The 24,258-nt window shown below is 43.7% G+C and overlaps 1 protein-coding gene across 1 annotated transcript in view; it reads left to right on the forward strand.

The window, feature by feature from the left end:
- sos2 (son of sevenless homolog 2 (Drosophila)) overlaps positions 1-22,601 on the forward strand; it is a 40,808-nt gene extending 18,207 nt beyond the window's left edge. The window contains exons 6-23 of the mRNA XM_086158260.1: positions 2,362-2,505; positions 2,992-3,102; positions 9,320-9,418; positions 10,021-10,148; positions 10,265-10,920; positions 11,015-11,096; positions 11,178-11,300; positions 13,316-13,428; positions 14,083-14,305; positions 14,551-14,670; positions 14,767-14,929; positions 16,248-16,365; positions 16,467-16,639; positions 17,898-18,014; positions 18,152-18,416; positions 20,402-20,443; positions 20,554-20,657; positions 21,957-22,601. Coding sequence (XP_086014386.1) covers positions 2,362-2,505; positions 2,992-3,102; positions 9,320-9,418; positions 10,021-10,148; positions 10,265-10,920; positions 11,015-11,096; positions 11,178-11,300; positions 13,316-13,428; positions 14,083-14,305; positions 14,551-14,670; positions 14,767-14,929; positions 16,248-16,365; positions 16,467-16,639; positions 17,898-18,014; positions 18,152-18,416; positions 20,402-20,443; positions 20,554-20,657; positions 21,957-22,460 — 3,285 coding nt within the window. The 3' untranslated portion in view covers positions 22,461-22,601. The remainder of the gene's footprint in view (positions 1-2,361; positions 2,506-2,991; positions 3,103-9,319; positions 9,419-10,020; positions 10,149-10,264; positions 10,921-11,014; positions 11,097-11,177; positions 11,301-13,315; positions 13,429-14,082; positions 14,306-14,550; positions 14,671-14,766; positions 14,930-16,247; positions 16,366-16,466; positions 16,640-17,897; positions 18,015-18,151; positions 18,417-20,401; positions 20,444-20,553; positions 20,658-21,956) is intronic.
- The last annotated feature ends 1,657 nt before the right edge of the window (positions 22,602-24,258 follow it).

The following is a 24,258-nucleotide window of genomic DNA, read 5'->3' on the forward strand; positions in this document are numbered from 1 at the left end:
AGACCAAGTGGTTGCCATTTTTAAGGAAGCGCTTCTAGTGTAAATAAAATCGATTTTCATCTGTTGCATTGAATGTGCAGGGATGCAAATTGCATGCTTAATACCACATATATTACAGGAGCCACACGGTCATTCAATATCCATAAGTCCACCTTCTGACTCACATTTTCATCTCCCACCGTCCTCTGTACGTGTCAAGCCATACACTGCATCCTGGGCCTTTTTTTTGTTGTTGATTGGCACTCAGCACAAAAGGTCACCGGCTCGAAGCTTGGCACAGCCCATTGCCCGTTGTTGTTTTTTTTTTTTTTGTTTTGTTTTAAAAAAAAAAAGCCCCCCAGCTATTTTTGCCACCTCAGGAGGCTCTGCGCTTGTTCTCTAGTAAACAGCCCATTAGAGGGACGTCTGCATCTCGTACCAAGGGTTAACCTAAACAAACAATTTGCTATTACTTTGCATCTAATATGGGGATTTTAAAATCCTGAAGAATGTGGCAGAGTGCGGCGCTGAGTGATGGACCTATAGTTTCGGGGAGACATGTATTGAAAGCAGAGTTTAATGGGCGGCAGTGGTTTTGCATATTTCGGGTTGGGTAATTTGTGGTACGATTTGGGTGAGGAGCGTAAACCTTGGCGAAGCCCAAAGGAATGCGAACCATGTAATTAAGCTTAGACAGGAACGGCGTAAGCAGAACTCTCCAAAATAACAACAATTATGTCTGTTGAAATTCGCCATAATCTGAAATTACCTGGAGATGTTAAGAAAGTGTTGGAGGCCAATAATGAAAGGACAGCGCTTGCAGTTGAAGCTGTGGCGTTCAGTAATCTTCCCGAGCTGTACGTTCTCGGTTGCTCAGCTCAGGCATATTAACCCTGTTGTCTCAGTATCTTCTCACCGCTAAGTTTTGAAAGCATCTATTTACCTTAGAGGTTTGTAGCCAGAGGTATTTCCTTTTGCTCTGCTCTGTGCTCTCATGGCACACACTCTTACTTAGCTTTGCTGTTTTCAGGCCTTCTGTGGCAGCACCACTTTTTAATCATTGATTACATGACAATTTTTTTTTTTTTTTTCCTGAACGAAGGATTACAAGGAGCAAATTTATGTTCTCAAAGATTCGCTCGTGTAGAGCAGCCTGGAAAAAAACGACTGATCGATCGGGCACCGTTGTCACAATCCTCCTTATTCAGCTGTTTTCACCCCTAACCAACCAACCGAACAAGCACAACCTGATCACTGCAGTGAAAACACTGATTACTGAATTACTGCAGTCATTGTTTATGTCAAATTTTGTGTCGGCCAGTGGTCTGATCTCCGACGGTTTTTACAGCGCGTTGACATCAGTTGCAAAGATTGCAGCGAGAGCGGTTTACCGGAGCGGTAGCCAATGAAGGCTAGCGCAATGCAGTGACCAATCAGAGTTGCTGAAGGTGTGTCGCCTACCTTACACTTTCAAAATGTAAACAAACTGCATGCTGCTGCCGAATGTCACAGAAAGCCCGACGAACACGTTTCCTCCAGACCAAAGTTTTAATTGACTTTTGTTGGTCTCTTTAATTTAGATACCCTATCCAGGGCATCAGCAGGCTTTTTGTATAACGGAGTTCCCCCTGGACTGCGTGCCATGGCGGCGTGCGTTCCCGGCCCTCGGGTCATTCATCCGTACATGTATTATGCCTGAGCTGACAGATTAGCGAGGAATTCATGGAACCCCGGAAAACCAGAATGAATGTGAGGGGGACCAGACTGATTCAGATAGTTCTGTTACACAGAACTATTTAGATTACACACAAGTTAAGAAACCAAACTTCCTTAAATTTAGGCAGCAAGACTACTTGGTTGAGGATTAGAAAAAATTAAGATTTGGGCTTAAAATATATTGAATTATGTTCCAGTGCGAATCATTTTATCTAAGAGGATAAACTTCCATTTGATTTTTTTTTTTTTTTTTTTTTTTTTTTGGTCACTGACTTGTTGCTCCAAAAACAGGAGACATTTGTCATCAAAACATTGTAAGTGTAAATTTGTATTTGTTATGTATTTAGTCTTTAATTAAGCAACATGGTGTTTTTAAGGCAGGGTCATGCTATTGCTCTCAAGTTCAGTGTTTTAATGACACACTGGCTTTAGTTGGGAATTTAGCCAACATTTGACCTATTTATGCTTGACTGTGTAATGTTGAATGTTGTGATGGTTCCAGTAGCTGCCGTATTATTCCAGGGAATCTTGAAGCCTGGCTAACTTTGAATTGTTTCACTTACTTTCCTGCACAAACGGTACCACAGTGCATCCCCTTTTCGCAACAACATATTCGTTTTGGGTAAAAAAAAAAATTTTTTTTAAATTCTCCTCACGATGGTGCAGGATGTGGAGGTGATCTTCAGTAACATCCTGGACATCCACGAGCTGACGGTGAAGCTGCTCGGACTCATCGAGGATGCCGTGGAGATGACGGCTGACGGCAGCCCTCATCCGCTGGTGGGCAGCTGCTTTGAGGACCTGGCTGAGGTAGGAATCAGTTTCCCATCATTGCTCATCAGACTCCAATGCAGATCCGCAAAGTCCTGGACTGGAATTATTCTAGATGCCGTAATGTCGCAGGATTTCCGCGGCGTGGCATCAAAACTGAAAGACTGGCTTGTTTTCTATCTCTTTTCTAGAACATGATAGAAAATCCTTTAACCGTCCCACTGTTTGGAAATTTCACATCATCCCATTTGTCAGTTATCCTCTGGTTTTAATAAAAAGCTCGGACATTAAGAAACTAAGCCATAATGTAACAAGAGCAGCAGAAAGTATTGCGTTTAGGATGGAGCAGATTGACGCCTTGCTGCGATTTTATTCATTTATTTATTTTGTACAAGAGGTTTCAATGTGTTGTGTTTTGCTTTTGTTTTCACATCCCGAGCGCTAATGCGAGCCCTATCTGATCCTCCGCCTGCAGCAGTGCGTCCTGTCGTCATAAAACGGTGAATGTTTGTCTTTGTCCCGCAGGAGCAGGCGTTTGACCCCTATGAGACCTTGTCTCAGGATATCCTCAGCAGGGATTTCCACGAGCACTTCAACAACCTGATGGCACGATCCTCTGCCAGCTTCTACTTCCAGGTCAGATGTTCAGCTGGCCTCACAGGCACTTGATTGCACTTGCTCCAGTTTTTTTTTTTTTTTTTCTTCTTCCCCAATTTACTGCCCTTTCCTGAAACCTGGATTTTATTCTGATAACGTCTTGGTTTGGGCTCTTTCTGATTATACCTGAACATCTTGGAATTCTGTTGCTGCAACCAGGTGTTGATAAAATCAGGGTTTCTGTGGGTCATTAAAAAGCATTACAAGTCATTGAATGGATTCGCAAAAAGTAAGGCCTTAAATAGCATTGAAAAACATTAAATTCTATGTCAAGAGGCATTCAAAATTAAAATACACTTCATGGGGGGGCATTTTCATCCGCAATTTATTTTGATTAGGCTTTATGAATATTGAATACTTTCGATCGGAATAGTGTAGTGATCTGTAATGATTGACAGGCGAAATCCTTTAATTGGCTATTGTTTATGGCCATGGTTCCGACGATGCACGAAGTTACAGCGCCGCACATTGAATGTGGCACAAGAGAGGAGAATAGTGTTGTCAAGAAAATGGGAAAGTGTCATTTTCAACAAAGGTGGTCGGATGAAGACCAGACTGGTTAAAACCCGTTGGAAAACCAGGTGAGGCGTTCCGTAGCTTGTGCAAAAAAAAAAAAAAACGTTCAAACTTTGCACAACGGGCATCGACGCAGTTAAGTGGCAATCAAACGGTCATCTGAAAGGCAGGCAGCCGTTGACTGCGGCGGATTTTTTCCTGCAGGATGTACCTCAATGAAGAGAGGAGGAAGCAATGTGAGGACTTTAAAAGAAACATTTTGAGGATGAGCTAGAAGCGCCGAGAAAGAAAAAGGCTGTGTTGACAAGAGGTGGGCGCTGATGAACTTGCTGAGAAAGCTGAAAAGAACTCAGGCGGTTCACTCATGGCTCCAACGATCACCAGATCAAGGTGATACAAGGACAAAAGCCTTGAATTGAAAAACATGGAGACAGAGATGGATCCATAAGGAAACAAACTAAGAAATATCCACTTATAATCATACACAAAGTTAAATCGAAGTTCACTTTAACAAAGTTAAAGTGATTCATTGTCAAAGATCAAAGATCATAGGAGCATATCTGCTACTGTGCAAAATCTATTCCAGATGTAAACTATTGACGTTATTATGAATAAACCTTTCTGGACAAGGGCATTAAAAACTATTGAATTAGATGAGCTAATACCTGCAGACACCCTGAAAAGCAGTTTTTCGCATTTCTCTGTGAGAGATAGATTATTAACTCCGATCTCCTTAATGAGAATAAATACGTTATTTCCTCAGTATGGAGGAGAAATATAACAAATGATTTCACAATGTTTCATGATAGTATTCAGACATTTTTATTTATTAAATGATTATATCAGATATAGTTGCTTAAAATGTGCTCCACCCAGTAGCTAAATAATACTTTGAAAAGGTGCAAATGTACTTTTTACTCTGTAATATTTTTTTTTTCTTTTGACATTTTCTATGTAGAACTTATTTTTTTAAATTAGTGGATTTGACTCATGTCATTACTAATAGACGCTCCACCTGACTGGTTTCATCACTCAAGTTTATTTTTTCAAAACTAAACCACCATCGGGGGGGGCGTGGGTTGTTTAATGCAAAGTTACAAGTGGGTCAGCTTTTGTGTTTACATGAAACCAGCAGCGTTTGTGTTTTTGTTCCTGTTTGGCTTCGGAGTGAACATTGGTGTCGTGCGGAATCCCTCCCAATATCGTATGAGAGCATGTCATGACATATTCGGCGTCCTGTGTACAGTTTATTCACTGCTGCCGCATTGTTTTATTTGGACATTCCTCAAAAGAATAGCATTGAATTATGCTCGGCGGGGTGCAATTTGGCAGCCTTTGAAGACCGAATATTTTCTGGTGTTTTTTCAGGACAGCCGCTGTTCACACGAGCTAACAAACTCACAGCGGTATTTACATTCTGGGTTATTTTTAAGGTTTCAGACATACACGCGAAAACACACACGCGCATGCCTTGTTGATCTTCACAAAACGATCTGGCGGAACACGTTCCTGCCCCGGCGGGGTAAAAACTGGCCAGCGGTGTTGCTCAGGTCTGACGTGTTTACGATAAAAACACCCATCTAACTGCCGTTGATCGCCAGCCGCCTTCTGAAGCTCAAACCAGGATTTATCCTCATCCTCTGCTTGTAGGACACGAACGGCTGCATCAAACCTTTATCACTTTATTACAATTTTATAATCAAGCTTGTCTTTGTCTACGTTTGTGGGCAGATCGTTTTCTTCCAAATTTTTACTTTCCAGAGCAAGGATGTTTATGATAGATTTATGACTCGGCCCCAGATTATTGTCTAATTTTTATTGCGTCATTTCAATTTATCAAACTGTGCAGTTTTACATTCTATGTACTGTCACAGAACGTGATCGACATCCTTAATTTTGAATTTTTTTTGAAGTAGGGCAAATCTTGTTTGGAGCAAAATGTTTTGTTTTGTTTCTTTTGCTCATTGCATAAAAACTCTTTTCAGCTTGTCTTACATCACAATCACTGGCGCATGCCTTAGTTTTGGCAATTGTTCACTTTTCAAATCAGCAGGGAATCACCTAAAACTTGGCAAGCCTTAACACGAAAACTGGTAAAGGTTGAACTGAAACTTGGCTGAAGATCAGCTGATTGTTGACAAGAAGTTAACAAGCATTTAAAAGAGGATGAATCATGAAAATAAAAATCGAATGATACTTTTTTTTTTTTTTTTTTTTTTCAGATTTTTCTATATCCAGGGATTTTAGAGTAAGAGTGCCCGTCAGAGCAGCTGCTAAAATGGAGAATAATTTCGAGATTAATTCAAGGTGCGCTCAATAATGCGGCAAGTGAGAAGCCCGGGGTGTTACCATACCAGGAAATGAAATATCTCAATACAATATCAGCATGTAAATAACAAGAATGTAAATCTCTTTGGACAAACAGAAGGCTGCCATCATGACGAGTTGCAAAAACGATAATGTTGAGAGTTCATAGAACAAGTGGAAAACCGCTATTTTGAGACAAACAGTAAAACAAACCAGATGGTTTCTTACATTCAGGCATGGTTGGATTCAGGCATCGTTGCCAGCGAGAATTGTGACACCCAGTTGTAGAATCTGTGTTTATTTTGGATCGACAACCATTCGTGGATGGGTCGCGTCACACTGGTTTGTCACGTGACTCCTCGGGATCAGTTACTCTTCCTCGCTGCATCATCTCCCCGATACTCAAACTGCAGATCTGGTTGTCTGGAACACCCGTCCTTTCGGATATAAAAAAAAAAGAATCAACTCATTAATATCCGAACTTTTCTTACACGTTGATTTTAAAGAAGAAGAAAAAAAAAAAAAGACTTGCATTTTTATGTCATCATGACGATTGACATTACATCCTCTTCTGCTCTGGTTCAGCTCCATCCTGCCGCCTCTGCAGCGTCTGCCGTCGCGGCTAAATTGCATCGTCTTTTTAAAAATAGAACAGGCGACCACACTGCGGGGCCATTTTTCTCCCGGTTGCGGGGAGGGGGCTGAGGAGGGGCGGAGGAAGGTGGCCTGGGGCACATTTTAATGTTGAAAATAAGATGTGATTTAGGACCGTAAGAGAGACGAACGTGGGAACACGGTGTCCCCGATAGTCCTAATCGTAGCCTTTTCTTACCGCGCCGCCTTCTCTATTTAGTCTGCTGGCCTTGCCTGCACTTGGAGAGGAAGATGAGGAGGATCAAATAATTTGGGATTTATTTTCTTCTTTAATCATCCAAGGTGAAAGCAGATGGAAAAAGAAGCTCAGCCTATGAAGCGAAACTAAAAGACATACAGGACTGGCTCAGAAAATTAGAATATTGTGATAAAGTTCTTTATCTTCTGTAATGCAATTACAAAAACAAAAATGTCATACATTCTGGATTCATTACAAATCAACAGAAATATTGCAAGCCTTTTATTATTTTAATATTGCTGATTATGGTTTACATCTTAAGAAAACTCAAAAATCCTATCTCACAACATTAGACTGTCATGAAAAAGTAATTTTTGTTTTTTTTAATGGCATTACAGAAGATAAAGAACTTTATCACAATTTTCCGAGACAGTCCTGTGTATAATTTTTTAAATATAATACATCATAATTTAAGAATTTAAAAGCAAGTATCAAATTTCACAGGATTTGTAAGGTCGCTTTGCCCTTTATTATTTTAATATTGCTGATTATGGCTTACATCTTAAGAAAACTCTAAAATCCCATCTCAAAATATTAGAATGTCATGAAAAAGTCATTTTTGTTTTTTAATTGCATTACAGAAGATGAAGAACTTTATCACAATATTCTACTTTTCTGAGACAGTCCTGTATATAATTTTAAAAATAGAATTTAAAAGGGAGTATCAAATTTCACGGGATTTGTAAGGTCGCTTCTTTCAGTTTTATCTTTTTTTTTATTTGCGAGTTGGGTTGTAGTTAGTTTTACAAATCCATCTTGGTAATCCTGTCCATCTCAGCTGGTTTGTTCACGCTTCTGACGAATATGGCCAGCAGGGTTTGATCCGACCACCGTAAACAACTTTTCGGACAAAAAAAAAAAAAAATTGAAGCGTGACACGATCCCTTTGAGAGAAGCGCATCACGAGGACAAAAAAAAAACAAAACAAAGAACAAAATTTGCGCATGTGTTTTTCACATCCTCGGATCAATTTCAAGTGTGATGAGAGAAAAAAACGATTTATCATTTTATTCACGAAGTGGGATATTTACTTTGGATTTATTGTTATAGTGATATAGTTATATAGATTCTGATGATTATTCATTCTTATACATTACTAATTCTTCATCAATTTAGTTGATGCGTGTTTTGCTTCTAAATTGGCATGGTTATCACCTGAAATCAACAAGGTAGCACCAAGAAACAGCCTGATATCGGTGAAGCAGAAAGAAAAAAATTCTCAAGAAATTATCTACAAGGCGGAGCTGAATTCTTCTTATGCCGCAGCGGTTGTGTAACACATTTTCCATCCCTGAGAAGAAACGGTGATCTGTGTCTCAGATCCGAAGCGGGGCTCCTTAATATCACGGCGATTTATTTCCACCTCACCCAGGTCTCTATATAAACAATGTGCGGCTCTGTTTGTAAACCTGCCAGCTGTGGATCCATTTAAAATCTAAACTTAGGTCCTTGTTCTTCATCCGTCGATCACTGCGGTGTCTCTCCTTTTCGAGCCCGCTTTCCTACCTCCCCCCAGGCTTCTTGCAGACAGTGTGGCCGCTGCTTTGGAGTCTTGAGTACTCGCGTATTGATTCCGAGTCGTCTATCAGGGGAACGGGAGATTTAAATGGATTGTATGACGGCCCCTTCCTCTCCAGTTACCCTGCAGCCTCAGCCGGTGGTCGGAGCCGCCGCCGCCGCCCCCATCGCTCGTCACCCTCTAACCTCCCGCTCACTGTAATCCAGCCTTTCTAAACCGAAACACACACACACACCCTCCCTCCTCTTTTTATGTTTTCATTAACTCGGGCTGCATGCTTAGCAAGGAAAGCCCCCTCTCCAGCCCCACGCCACTGCAGTTTCTGGGTTACTTTTCCATGTGGGGAAGGAAGTATTTTTCTAGTTTTCACGGGAGCTCCTGTCAGTTCCGATCACGCTTTGCTCCAAAAAAAAGTCCTTAAAACCATTTGAACGAAACCAGATGCATCATCAGAAGCTGCATTTGTTTGATCAGAAAACATGACGCCGGCAAGCTCAAACGCTTCCAGTCGTTTTAACATTTTCCCGTGAAGTGAAAATGAAAGGTAAAGCGTCTTATTTCGAAAAGCAAACGCATGTGTTTTGCTGGTTGGCTCTCCGCTGTTGTTTTTTTTTTTTTTCTCCCATTTTTCAGCTTCTGGGAAACCGACCGACCTCGTTCGGTGAGGGGAGGGACCGTTTTACTTGTCGTCCGACAGTCTCTGGCTTGGTGTCAAAATATCCGGGGAAATTCGTCTTTGTTTTTCCCCATGTTGACAGTCGAAATGAGATTTTTCCACCTGATGCTTGATACTTTTTACAAAATTCTTGACCTTTTTGCTGAAAATGATCACGCATACATGATGAACGCTAACGGGATCATCAGACCGACTTCAGAATCTGTCCAGTAGTTTCCTCCCACCAGATTGACACCAGTCTTATTTGTCCATCGCTGAGATGTTCCCGTGTCTTCTGTCCCTCCAGTCGGTTGCAGAGGGCTTCAAAGAGGCCGTCCAGTACGTCCTCCCGCAGCTGATGATGGTCCCCGTGTACCACTGTATGCACTATTTCGAGCTACTACAGGTACGTCTGTCCATTTTTTTGCGGTCTATTTTACTCATTTCGGAGTCATTCTTTGGTTCAGTAAGAACACCCGTTACTGGGTTCTCATCCCGCACAGGTGACATTTGCACATTTTATCAATATCCTCTGGTATAAAGTGCAAATCTTGATTCATAATCTCATTTCCTCATTAGTCCTTCAGAGTCGTGCTCTGGAGGATCTTAAAATGCATGAGTAAATAATGTTGAAGTCAGTAAAACAATTGTATGAGCAGAAAGCAATCTGCAGCATGTATCAACAGATGATGTCAAAACAACTTGAAGTTAGTTTGTATTTATTCATTCATTTATTCTCTCGACCTCCTTTCTCTCTAACATGCAAAAAGGGGACCCAACCGGAGCGCTAAACCTGACAAAACACGACCTAAAAATGTGCAAACTTTGGTAAATGATATCTTCATCAGGGAAAGCGCAGTGATTTACACTCTTACCTGGAGACATTTAAAATCCGGGCAGTTTTGCAGCTGCTACTCATTGTGTCGGATATAACAATTGTAACACTCGTGCTCCAAACCTTGTCCACGTCTTTTAATCACCAAACCACGTCCGATGTGTCCTTTGCAGCAACTTCAGGAACGCAGTAAAGACCAGGACGACAGAGAATGTTTGAAACAAGCGATCACGGCGCTGCTCAACCTCCAGAGCAGCGTGGAGCGCATCTATACCAAACACCAGCCACGGCGCAAACCCGGGTACATTTCAATACTCTGTTGTCTCACGCGTCGGATATGCATGGCATTGTTGATGTCGGTAGAGTTCAACCGTTGATTTTCTGCTTTCTAAACCCCCCCGTCCCCCCCGTCCACAGTGAGCCCATGTACCGCCTGTACAGCAGGCAGGTCCGTAGCAAGCAGCTCGCCATCAAGCGCATGAACGAGATCCAGAAGAGTATCGACGGCTGGGAGGGGAAAGACATCGGCCAGTGCTGCAGCGAGTTCATCCTGGAGGGCGGGCTGTTGCGGCTGGGCGCCAAGCACGAACGTCACAACTTCCTGTTCGACGGCCTCATGATCAGCTGCAAGGCCAATCAAAGTTCCCGGTTACCGGGGTCGGGCAGCGGCGCCGAGTACCGCTTGAAGGAGAAATTCGTGCTGAGGAAAGTGCGCATCGCCGACCGCGAGGACCTGCCGGAGCTCCGGCACACGTTTGAACTGATCGGCAAAGACGAAAACTGCGCGGTTTTTTGCGCTCGGACAGCCGAGGAGAAGGCGGCGTGGATGGCGGCGCTGGTGACGCTCCAGTACCGCTCCACGCTGGACCGCATGCTGGACACGGTGCTGCAGCACGAGGAGCAAGCGCACCCGCTCAGACTGCCCTCCCCGGAGGTTTACCGCTTCGCCGTGCAGGACTCGGAGGAGAACATCGTGTTTGAGGACAAAGTGCAGAGCAAGACGGGCATCCCCATCATCAAGGCGGGCACCGTGGTCAAGCTCATCGAGCGGCTCACCTACCACATGTACGCCGGTAAGGTGGCCGAAGCACGCGCTCGTTTCAAAATGTCTTTTACCCGCCGGGCCGACGTGGGAAAATCATCTGAAACTGTGCCGTCCGTTCGTAGATCCCAACTTCGTGCGCACTTTTCTCACCACCTACCGGTCATTCTGCAAGCCGCAGGAGCTGCTCACCCTGCTGATCGACAGGTCGGTTTCATGAACGCAACCCCCCGCGAAACGTCCGTCCACGATGAGTTGCTGACGCCGTGAAAAACCCGCTCTGTTCAGGATCGAGATCCCTGAGCCGGAGCCCACCGAGGAGGACCGGCAGGCCCTGTGGAACGGCGACCAGCCGATGGCCGCCGAGCTCCAGAGGTTCCGGAAGGAATACGTGCAGCCGGTCCAGCTCAGGTATGAACATCTCCCAGCCTCGGTCAGCCCGGCGTCATCTCTTGGGGACGAGGTCATTGACTCTAAAACAAAAAGTCCGAGTCCAGGGGTCGGCAAGCCGTAACACCCAAAGAGCCATTTGGACCCGGTTTCCTCGGAAAAGAAAACACCGGGAGCCGCAATTACTTTTTGACGTCTAAAATAAAGGTACCACTGTATGTATTGCTTTTAATTACCTTTGCACTTTATATAAACAAGTGTGTAGTGTGTTGCTTCTGAGATTCACAAAGTATTACAGAGAAAATTAAATTTCATTTATGTAATGAACTCATTTTGAGCTTTGGCCTTTCAGAGCGTGTAGCGGAGCCTTGACCTGAATTTTAAAAATAAATCAGGGAAAAAAAATCACTGTGTCAGTAAACAATAAAAAATAAATATTTGCAAAATATTTATTTTACCTGCTTTATGGGACTTCTGCTCCTGAACTTCTGCGCACAGCATCTGCAAATCGGGACTTTACCGGCCGGCTGGTATACCGGCTTCCGCGAGTGTGACGTTATTTTGAGCGGCGAAAAATAATAAATATAATTTTATTTAATATTTCAAAATCACAAAAATCTTCCAACTTAGAACTATAAGTAAAAAAAAAGGAATTAACACAAATGATATACACTTCAATTAAATATTTATAATTTATTTTCCCAAGCCTCTCGGAGCCGCAGTGTAAAGATGAAAGAGCCGCATGGGTTGCCGACCCCTGACTTATCCCAACATTCCATGTCTACACTTTAAAAAAAAAAAAAAAATTTTAAATGATTAAATTCACGATTAGAAAAATCATGTTAAATAGATACTAAAAGACAAGCAGCGACCCTGTGATTCTGACCTGTGACAGTTTGTAAAGATATTTCTCACAGAATGGCACTTGAGGGACGCGGTTGTTTTGCGTGCTTTCATTTGTTTGTTTATTTGTTTCTCGACCGCCGCGGCGCCCAGATATGGTAGATCTTATAGCGGCCGGCCTCCCACCCTCCGTTTCATGCGTCTTGTTCTTTCCTGCCGCTTCGTCTTCCATTGCCCGTTTGGCTCCCGTTAAGGTCCAAATGTTCTCCCTGAACCGTGGAGTTACTTTAGTATTAGAATCCATGTCCTTATAAGGAGCATCAGTCAAGAATAGTACCGGTACTGAACGGCGGCTATATTTCAGGGAAGCTGCAATAAAACCCTTCCAGAAGTGAAGACACGGAGCCAGTTAAAACATGAGCCCTGTGGTCACCGGACAGATCCCCCACCCCCTCTTCTAGGACTGATGTGACACTAGCAGACAGAAACAAGAACACAAGACACCCGAGCGGGGCGTCTGTAGTCCAGCTCATCACAAACAACAAGATAAAAGGTCAGAGCATAAATTAAAGCGACGGCCCCTGCAGCCTAGGTGGTCTGTAGTTTACTAAACAGAGCGACGTGGGCCCCGCTGTTTATTTCCAAAGCCGGACACTCAAAAGTAGGAATAAAAATAACCTCCGGGGACATCTTTTATCCCACGCGGCACATCTTGTCCCCCCCCCCCCCTTTTTTTTTTTTTTTAATTTAAGCCTCTATTCTGGAAGCATGAACTGGTTGGAAGTAAACACAATGTCTGCAGTGTCTATATTTGACCACCTTTTTGGGGCAGGTGAGTGAAACAGGAAGTTGGAAATGGTGCTATATTGAAATATCTGCCTCTGCTTTTATTGAAATTACCATCCAAAAGAGATTTGGACATTGCTTTCACAAGCCCTTTGGTTGTATTTAGAGAGGCCGCACTCGTCTCTAGAAGGTGCTCAAGATGAACGATCGCTACATTCCTCATTGCGTTTTGCAAAAATAATAAAAAATTATCCATGAGCTGAGCTACCTCATAATTCTCAAAAACAGATATTTACCAAAGAATGCTCAATGCCCGGATGTGGACGGTAACGTTTTCGATACGCGCGGGATCCGTATTTTCAAATGAACTTCCAGGATTCTGATCAAGCGCTGTCTTCGCTTCACAGAGTTCTCAACGTTTTCCGTCAGTGGGTGGAGCATCATTTCTACGACTTTGAGAACGATCCCGAGTTGAGGAGTTGCTTGGAGGAATACATCACGGCCAAGATCCAGCTGCGAGGTTGGTTCTACGTGCCGAACACGGCGTGCTTCTTTCGGCGCCGTTTTGCACTGTTGTTCATTTTGATCCTCCGCTTGAAACTGCGGCTAAAAATAGCAGTTTGAAAAATTTGAGACGCAGCGGGGAACATCTGGCTGCGGCCCCGGCAAGGAAGACTTTTTCTTTTCTTATTGTTTTGTTCTCTCAAGTGCTCTTATCCTGGTCAGCCTCGTAAATTATTAATTCATTGTCTCTCCCCAGTGTAGCAAAGCTCTAATTAAGTATAGATTTTTCAACCCTTGTTTTCGGTCATTTCTTATTTTTTAATGGAATTTTTTTTAGACATTTTTGATTATTCAGATTTAATTGCATGTATACATTTGGATGTATACATTTTGGGGGTACCGTTATATAACAGTCCAAGTTGAATCAATAGATGGAATACAGAGAGGCTAAATTGAAAAAAGATTTCTATGCAATAACCGCGATGCTAATAATTACAATGAAATGTGATTTAACAGAAATGAATAAAGAACCGCAATATCTTGTATTTTTCTGTCGTCAAATATTCTATGTATTCTCTATAACACGAGCGGGGGCCGTTTTGGCCCAAAAAGCCTATTGAGAAACTGAACGCGACCAAAACCTCATGCCTTTATTCGCTTCCCCACACAGGGAAGTCGATGAGGAAGTGGGTGGAGTCCATCAACAAGATCATCAAGAGGAAGCTGCAGACACAGTCCAATGGCGTCAGCCACAACATAACCTTCGAGAGCCCGCCTCCCCCCATCGAGTGGCACATCTGCAGAGCCGGCCAGGTGGACTCCTTCGACCTCATGACCCTTCACCCCATCGAGATCGCGCGCCAGCTGACCCTGCTGGAGTCGGAGCTCTACAGGTGAGTCCCCGCGGGTGCAGGGATGGCGACGGTAGCTATCTCCAGGCTGAATTTGGTGTCTTCTTTTTTTGTCTGTGACTTCTCAAGGGGTAACGTCTTTCTCATTTACTGATAACTTGGTCAAGTATCTCCAGGATCGGGGTGAAGAAAGGACCGGGCTTCAATTAAAACATTTCTGCAGGAGCGTCACGTTGTTTTTCTGGTTTTTATTTCCCGTCTGAGCAACACGTCCCCTCCATCCACAGAGCCGTACGGCCGTCCGAGCTGGTCGGCAGCGTCTGGACCAAGGAGGACAAGGAGAAGAACTCGCCCAACCTGCTGCGTATGATCCGCCACACCACCAACCTCACACTGTGGTTTGAGAAGTGAGCCTCCCCGATAGTTCAGCAAAAAATAGTTTTAAAGTCCAGGAATTGTCCCCTTCGAACCGTGTGTGTGTGTGTGTGTGTGTTCCTCTGCAGGTGTATCGTAGAAACCATGAACCTGGAAGAGAGGGTGGCCATGCTGACACGGGTCATAGAGATCCTGCAGGTTTTCCAGGAGCTCAACAACTTCAACGGTGTGCTGGAGGTGGTCAGCGCCATTAACTCTGTCCCGGTCTACAGACTGGACCACACCTTCGAGGTGAGCGCACACCTTTAACCCCCCGGCCCAAAAAGGCGGACGAGTCAAAAGCAACTCGTCCAAGCCCGAACTATGTAACCGCAACTGAACCGGTTAAGAGCCTGGGTTTCAACACGTCCTGGAGAACCTGAAAAAAAAAAACTGGAAAACACCAAACTCATTTTTCAACTATATGAAAACACCCAACTGTAACAGCAAATGGTCTCATTTTATCCTGGCGAGTTTTATCCGACATCTTCCGGAAAATTTCAAAGAATTACTATCTCCGCTTTACTGAATGACCTGAAAATGTCCAAGAAATTAAAACTACCGTTTTTTTCCCAGACTATTGAGCGCACCTGAATATAAGCTACACCGGCGGGAAATAAACAAATAAATCTTTGTTTACATTTACAGGCAGCACTCGTCTGTAAGCTGCAGGTGTCCACGTTGTAACATGAGATATTTACTCAAAAACATCTACCGGTAACATCCACAAATACCTACTGGAAATGCTGTTTTTTCCCCAAACAGTGGCTTTAACACAGCTGATAAAAAAGATGAATGATAAGTAACACAAAGAAAAGTCCATCCATCCGTTGACCTACTCCAGCTGATCGCGATCTTGGTCTTCCTCCCGCGCACTAAAACCGTTAAAGTCGACTTCTTCGGTGTCGGAATTGAACGGCCTCAGAATTTCGCGGTAATTTCATTGTTTTAATGTGACGAGCTTGTTACTCCACAAAAAAAAAAAACCTCCCCCCAAAAATCCCAAAATTAGCTGCATTATTTAATCCGTAGTGTGTGAAAAAAGTAGCGCTTATACTCTGGAAATTACGGTAAAATGCGATAAAATATATCTTTCCAACTCGCAGATAGAAGTAGAGAAATCTTTACATGTTTGAGTATAAACAGTGTAACTGCAGATATGACCCTTTTTTTTTTTTATTAAGTTGAAATGTACCAGTTATTTGCTAGATAATGAAACCCTCGCTCCCAATTAATAAAATAACAAAAATAATAATCAAATGAATGAGAAATCAGCATTGAATTCGCAAGAAATTACTTGCAAAGAAAAACAAAAAAAGTAAAAAGTTGGGGGAAGCATGGAAAAGGTAATTACGGCGTGTCCTACCGGCTGGATTTTGTCAAAGCTTCCCGGAGAGGTTTGTGAAAGGGATGTGCAGAGCCCTAAAGATCGCTGCTGAGAATAGACTTTGGTCAGGAGGGTTTAAATCCTCGTCGGCCCCGGCGGTCCTTTCGGCGTGACACCGAAACTGGAGGTCAGATCCTAATTCCAGTGTGTTTGTTTTGCCGTCCCTCGCTCTCTCGTCCGCAGGCCATAGCAGAGAGGAAAAGGAAAATCCTGGAAGACGCCGTGGAACTGAGCCAGGACCATTTCAAGAAATACTTAGCTAAACTCAAGTCAATAAACCCGCCCTGTGTGCCTTTCTTTGGTGCGTCTCCCCTGAACCGCACACATTCATCACCACGCGCTTCACGCTTAATTTCCTTTATCCGTTTCCTGTTTCCAATCGCATGCAAACGTTCCCCGCAGGTATCTATCTAACCAACATCCTCAAGACGGAGGAAGGCAACCCGGACTTCCTCAAGCGCCACGGCAAGGAGCTGATCAACTTCAGCAAGAGGAGGAAAGTGGCTGAGATCACAGGGGAGATCCAGCAGTACCAGAACCAGCCCTACTGTCTGAAGGTGGAGCACGACATCAGGGTGAGCGCTCGCCTCTGCCGGTTGGGTTGATAATACGTCCCGTGGTCGGGTCACTAAAGACCTAGAAAGAGCATATGACAGGGTGCCAAGAGAGGAGCTCTGGTATTGTGTAAGGAAGTCAGGAGTGGCAGAGAAGTATGTTAGACTGGTGCAGGACATGTATGCTCGCTGTGAGACACTGGTACGGTGTGCTGTAGGGGTAACAGAGAAGTTCAAGGCGGAGGTGGGACTCCATCAGGGATCAGCTCTGAGCCCCTTCTTGTTCACAATGGTGATGGACAGGCTGACAGATGAGGTTAGACAGGAATCCCCATGGACCATGATGTTTGCGGATGACATTGTGATCTGTAGTGAGAGCAGACAACAGGTAGAGGAACATCTAGAGAGGTGGAGGTATGCTCTGGAAAGGAGAGGAATGAAGGTTAGTCGCAGCAAGACAGAATATATGTGTGTGAATGAGAGGAACTCGGGTGGAACGGTGAGGCTACAAGGAGTGGAGATCAAGAAGGTGGAGGATTTCAGGTACTTAGGGTCAACTGTCCAGGGCGTAGGAGAGTGTGGAAAAGAGGTGAAGAGACGGGTTCAAGCAGGTTGGGATGGGTGGAGAAAAGTGTCAGGGGTACGAAGAGATAGAAGACTATCGGCCAGAATAAAAGGAAAGGTGTACAAGACAGTGGTGAGACCAGCGATGATGTATGGACTAGAAACTGTTCCAATGACCAAAAGACAGCAGGCAGAACTAGAGGTTGCAGAGATGAAGATGTTGAGGTTCTCTTTGGGAGTGACCAGGATGGAGAGGATCAGGAATGAGTCTATCAGAGGAACGGCACATGTTAGATGTTTTGGAGAGAAGGTCAGAGAAGCCAGACTGAGATGGTTGGGTCATGGACAGAGAGGGATAGAGAATATATTGGTAGACGGGTGCTGGAATTGGAGCTGCCAGGCAGGAGGTCTGGAGGAAGACCAAAGAGAAGATTTATGGACGTAGTGAGAGAAGATACGAAGGTAGTTGGTGAGAGAGGAGGATGCAGAGAATAGGGTTAGATGGAGAAGGTTGACTCGCTGTGGCGACACCTGAAGGGAAAAGCCGAAAGAAGAAGAAGAAGAAGAGGAAGAAGGTCGGGTCACTAAAATATCACTTTGAAATGAGTGGCAAACATAATAGCATGGACGTTTTGAAGAAACCTAAATCAACAAAACAGGCCAAAATCATCAAGCAGAGTCAGAATCTAAGCTTGTTCCTCCGGTGTCACCACAGAGGTTCTTCGAGAACCTGAACCCGATGGGGAACCGAACGGAGAAGGAGTTTGCCGACTATCTGTTCAACATGTCCATGGATATCGAGCCCCGGAACTGCCGGCAACCTCCGCGCTTTGTAAGTGTCTCCGCACAAAACAAACGTGGGCAAAACAAAACGAACCGCGGTTTGAGGCTCGGTGGACGTGGAAGTCGGAATCACATCAAACTTGAGTTTGTGCCGTTAAAAAATGCGCCGCCGTCCTCCTCCCGCAGCCCAGGAAGACCATGTACACCCTGAAGTCCCCGGGGATCCGGCCCGTGCGAACGTCTACCTCCGGCACCCTGAAGGGCCACCCCGTCCCGCTGGAGAGGGAGCCGCCCCACAAGATCACCTTCCGGAGCATCGCCGAGACGGAGCCCGAAACGCCGGCGTCCGCCTCGGTGCCCACCTCGCCCAACACGCCCACCCCACCGCAGTCTGCGTCCTCGGACCTCAGCTCCGTCTTCATGGAGCACGACCTCAGCAGCTCCTACGGCGGTGAGTTCACGGTCGGCGAAAGACCTCGGCGGGGCTCGACGCCGCCCTCTAGTGGAGGCGAACGGAAGGAGCGGCCGTTTGTCCATCCAGTCGTGTAGAGCTTTCTGTGCTGCATCACATCATTCACAAAGATATGTTTAATTATCACAAGTTAACACGGAAGATGCTTCATCTGAAATAACGCAGAATGAAAAGCTGCAAGAACAAAAAAAAAAAAGGAGAGAGAAAATGACATTGACCCGAAAAACAGCTTCATTCATTTAAACATTTGAGATGAGAACAACTTTATTTATCCTGAAGGAAATTGTTGTGCCAGAGTTTTAAGCAAAAACATAACGATAATAGATAATAGTAGGAAGGAGGGAGAATAAGAAATACAATAAAAATATAAATTGTCAAGGCTATCAAGTGTTTTAAAGTCCTATTGCTGACATTTTTTTGTTTTTTTGCATTTTCTTGAAGAAAATATATAGGGGTCGAAAATGACCCATAACACCATAGATGTTACTATAGTAATTGATTTTAAAATGAAAAAAATAAATCAACAAATTCATTTCAGAGATGTGTTCTATGCCCCTTACCAATATTCTGGTAACACAACATCCTTTAATTTATTTATATTAATCTCTTGAGGTTAATTTTTCTGTTTTCTATTGAAATCGAGAGGTATACTAACAACAATAAAAAGGCCCAGAGAACAACAACAAAAATTTTTAAACCCAATATTTTCATGGATAAGGAAGCCTAACAAGGTAACCAAGAGATGAGAAAAAGAATTGGAATTTAAGTTTTTATTTTTAGTGTATTTTAAAGCTGATTTAAGACACGGGTCAAAACCGACCCGTGAACACCGGGGATGCTACCAGAAAACTAACACAGGAGAAGGGTTAAGGTCTTAACTACAAAGATTTGAAGATTCCCTGCGGCTGAAGGAAGAGGAGTTAAAAAGTCTGATAGCCTCAGGAAGGAAAGACCTCCTGTGGCGTTCAGTGGAGCTCCTTGGTGGTTTCAATCTACGACTCAAAGAGCTCTGACAGGATGTCAGTGTGGCCTGCAGGGGCTGATGGACGTTGTCCATGATGCTGAGGAGCTTCCTTTTGATTAGAAAACTGAAGTAAAATGGGAAAGATTTGACTACCGTAATGTCCGGACGATAAGCCGCGACTTTTTTCACTCGGAAAAGAAAACACCGGGAGCCGCAATTACTTTTTGACGTCTAAAATAAAGGTACCACTGTATGTATTGCTTTTAATTACCTTTGCACTTTATATAAACAAGTGTGTAGTGTGTTGCTTCTGAGATTCACAAAGTATTACGGAGAAAATTAAATTTTATTTATGTAATGAACTCATTTTGAGCTTTGGCCTTTCAGAGCGTGTAGCGGAGCCTTGACCTGAATTTTAAAAATAAATCAGGAAAAAAATCACTGTGTCAGTAAACAATAAAAAATAAATATTTGCAAAATATCTTCATAAATATTTATTTTACCTGGTTTATGGGACTTCTGCTCCTGAACTTCTGCGCACAGCATCTGCACATCGGGACTTTATACCGGCTTCCGCGAGTGTGACGTTATTTTGAGCGGCGAAAAATTATAAATATAATTTCATTTAATATTTCAAGATCACAATAATCTCCCAACTTAGAACTAAAAGTTAAAAAAGGAATTAACACAAATGAAATACACTCCAATTAAATATTTATAATTTATTTTCCCAAGCCACTCGGAGCCGCAGTGTAAAGATGAAAGAGCCGTAGGGTTGCCGGTTATAATTTGTAATTATACATTTTAAATCTAAGAATATAATACATCATTTAATTTAATATTAATCTAATTTAATAAATCTTTGCCGTGAATGGACTGTTTATCCCGTCGTTTAGAAACCTCCGCTTTCATCCACCGTCAGTGGAGGTGTTGCTCTGTTGTCTGGAAGGATCCAGAAGGTGGATCTGACTCCTCCTGTCTCTTGTTTTGAATTTCTCAGGCTCCAACTCCATATTTGCTCCTGTCCTGCTGCCTCCATCGAGTGAGTCTCCGCATATCTTTATTTTTCCTGGCGGACGCCGCCGTCGTCAGGCTCCAGTAATGTCGTCCGCCGCGTTCTTGACTCTCTCTTTTTTTTGGTTTTCCCGCCAGAGTTCCAGTCGGTGTCTTGCGGCAGCCTCCACCAGCTGGGAGAGGAGCTGCTGAAGCCGCCGCCCCTGCCTCCGCGAAGGAAGGACGCCATGTCTGAAGCCAAAGTAAGAGTCCGAATCGTCTTTGTGTCACACCTGTTCTACGCACCGACCCGCGGATCCGAGGTTTTTAATCCGTTCGAATAAGGGGGTCGTTTCCGTTCCGTTGTTTTACAGAATTCGGTCAAAAGAACCTGAATTTCTCACGCAGCCGATGGCTTTTTCCACACGAGGGCACGTTCAGAAACATGACTCGAAAAGTCCGTTATGCATTCTGAATACTTCCTAATATTCCACCTGACCAGACCTCCTGCAGCGAGTTTGATGTTTCACTTAAATTTGGTACGAGTTTCCCGAGATGTTCTCTTCGGGAGATGAAGATGGAGAGAATCAGGAGTGATTCTGAAGGCAGCAGCCAAAAGGAAGAGATGGAGAAGAAGAATTTATTCTTTCTATAGAGCAGGGGCGGGCGATTATGTTGGCTGATGGGACACTTTTATTTAATTTTTATGCCCGGGCAAATTAGATATCATGTAAATTGAACTTAATGAAAACTGCAATTTAAATATTTAAATTTTTTATGGCCATTTTATTTCAACTTTAAAATCATGAATGATCATATAAATGTACCGACATTATTTTGTATGTAGTCATCCATACAAAATTAAATAAAAGGAAAAAATAAGTAGTTTCTAAATTCAATATTAATTTGCAAATACTGAATAGAAATTGGAAATTTGAATATTTACATTTCGGGGCATTTCATTTCAACTTTAAAATCATTAATGATCATATAAATGTACCAACATGATTTTGTATTTAGTCATCCATACAAAAGTAAACAAAAAGAAAAAATAAGGAGTTTCTAAATTCAATATTAATTTGAAAATACTGAATAAAAATTGGAAATTTAAATATTTACATTTCGGGGCATTTCATTTCAACTTTAAAATCATTAATGATCATATAAATGTATCGACATGATTTCGTATGTAGTCATCCATATAAATTAAATAAAAGGAAAAAATAAGGAGTTTCTGAATTCGATATTGATTGAAAATTGCAGTTTAAATATTTAAATTTTCGGTCATTTTTTTTCAACATTAAAATCATGAATTATCATATAAATATACCAGCTTTTTTTGTATGTAGTCATCCATACAAAATTAAATAAAAGGAAAAAATAAGGAGTTTCTAAATTCAATTTTGATTGAAAATACTCATTAAGATATTGAAAGATAAATAGTTTGGCGGGCCGACAAAAAAAGCAAAAATGGGCTGTAAAATGCCCAGGTCTGTGTTTTGTTTTTGTTTTGTTCTTTTTCTAATATGATATTAAAATAAATATGCCCTATTTTGTCTCAGCTGAGCTGCAGGGCCGACAGCCCCCCGGCCATCCCCCCCCGGCTGCCCCCTCCCCTCCCGAGGACCCAGCCCCGGCCGCCGCTCTACAACGGCCCCGTGGACGGCCCCCTGCCCAGCCCTCCGCCGCCGCCTCCCCGCGACCCCCTGCCGGACACGCCTCCCCCGGTGCCCCAGCGGCCGCCGGAGATCTTCATCAACTACCCCCTCAACCTGCAGCCTTCCCCCATGGGCCGATACCACTGGGACTTCGGCAGCTCCCCGAGCTCCCCCAACACGCCGCCCAGCACGCCGTCGCCCCGCGTCCCCCGGCGAAGCTGCCCGCTCAGCGCCAGCCAGAACAGCCTGTGCCCGCTCCCCGTGTCCATCACCGCCCCGCCGGTGCCCCCGCGACACAACTCCAGCCCCCAGCTCCCCAAACTCCCGCCAAAGACGTACAAAAGGGAGCTGCTGCAGCCGCCGCTGCACGGCCTCTCATTGGTGGAGAACAGTGAGAGCAGCCAGTGACAGCGTCAAACTACAAGCCAGTGGACTTGATCCAAGCTACTGATCGGAACCAGTTACATGACTACACACACACACACACACACACACACTCGTAACTCCAGCCTCCCGCCCTCCGCCTCAACCAATCGCACCTCCTCTCTGTGCCTCTCAGGGGATCAGTAGCTCCGCCTTCATCGCAAACCCTCTGTGCCAATGAGAAAACACACCGGTGTGCCGGCTGATCCACAGCCAGGAGGGCCGGAGGAGGAGTCGGGTGTCGCTCCCGTTCCAGGGCGCCCGCCGGGTTCGGTAGGGAACACGGGCCTCGGACTTTTGTAGCCTCGGCGGTGTCTCTTTGGGGCGTCGAGCGGACGGTCGCCCCCGGCGACGCGCCATCAATCCCTTGTTCTTACGAGCTCCCCTCCCCGTTCGTCGCGAGGCAGCGGCAGGCAAGACTTTTTTTTTTTTTTTTTTTTTTTTTTTTTTTTTCCCTTTCTACCGAAAAAAAAAGAAAAAAAAAAAAAAAAAACAGAAGTTGCCAAAGTCTTATTTTATGCAGGGGGATAAGGGATTTTTGTTTTTACAATGTGACAGTTAAGAAACAAACGCCAGTCGCCCCCCCCCCCTCCCACTGCTACATCAGCTGTACACTGGGACTGTTTGCAGCCACTTCACGTTGCCTTTAAATAAAACCCTATAGCCGTGACCTCTGACCCCATCCGGGGAGAACACTCCATTTGCACATCCAGCTCGGGGTGAAGTCAACAGGTCAGCTTACAACCCCCGATCCCTGCCTCGGACCAGAGGGGCAGGGCGTCTGCCACGATATCAAACCCACCCGGGACCTTTATTTCTTTCTTTCTTTCTTTCTGTCTTTCTTATTCCCGCTTCTCAGTGACTTTTCAAATCTGATGTCTTAACCCCCTGCAACAAACTCTTCATTAGTATTGTTTCCATCACTGGAAGCCTCCTCCTCCCTTCCCGTGTCGGAAAAGCAAAGCTGGTCATGACACCTAACAGCCGTGAAAAAGAGGAATTTTTTTCAACAACAACCAAACTTCTTCTTTACCTTTTTCTGTTTTTTTTTTTGTTTTTTGTTTTTTTTCTTCCTCTCTTCGCTTTTTTCTCTTCGGAAAGACTAAAATAATCCACGAGTCACGCTCGGATGTGCCTTTTTAAATTTTTTTTTCTTTCTTTTCTACTTTACAGAATAAGCAAACGGTGTCTAAAATGGTTAAAAAAAATTAATAAAAGTCGCTTATGTTATGTTTAGAACAAAGCTATACACTATGAAATTGTACATGTTTGTGGATACTGTGTATATATAACATATATACACTTACTAAATAATTTGTATAAAGTGACAAGGGTTTTTTGTTTTTTTTTGTTTGTTTTGTTGTTTTTTTTCAGCCCCCCGTTTGTGTTGTACCTTTTTATCCGCATCTGTTCAGTTAAAATATTGCTAATAATCCAATGCTGCTACAGTCGGATTTAAAAAAAAAAAAAAAAAAAAAAAAAAAAAAGACAAAAACGAAAAAAAAAAAAAAAAAAAAAAACAGGTCACTGTCACGGACTCACTGGCGGACAATCCTCTAGTGGAAGCGCTGGGAGTGTTGGACCGAGGAAAGCCATCCCAAAACTCCCCTCGCCTGTTTGAAAGCAATGAGAACTCCAGTTTCATACGTCGAGCACTTACTAGACACGTGCTTTACTTTGTACCTCCTACTGTTTGCCCTCCTTCCCCCTTTTCCTGCCCCTCCTCAGAGACTGAATCCAGCCGCCTTGTAATCTGAAGAGGTGAAGAATCGGGACTTGTTTT

The sequence above is a fragment of the Fistularia commersonii genome, chromosome 1 (genome assembly GCF_037954325.1).
Source record: "Fistularia commersonii isolate RoL2024-O1a breed Wild chromosome 1, RoL_Fcom_v1.0, whole genome shotgun sequence".
NCBI classification, from domain to species: domain Eukaryota; kingdom Metazoa; phylum Chordata; class Actinopteri; order Syngnathiformes; family Fistulariidae; genus Fistularia; species Fistularia commersonii.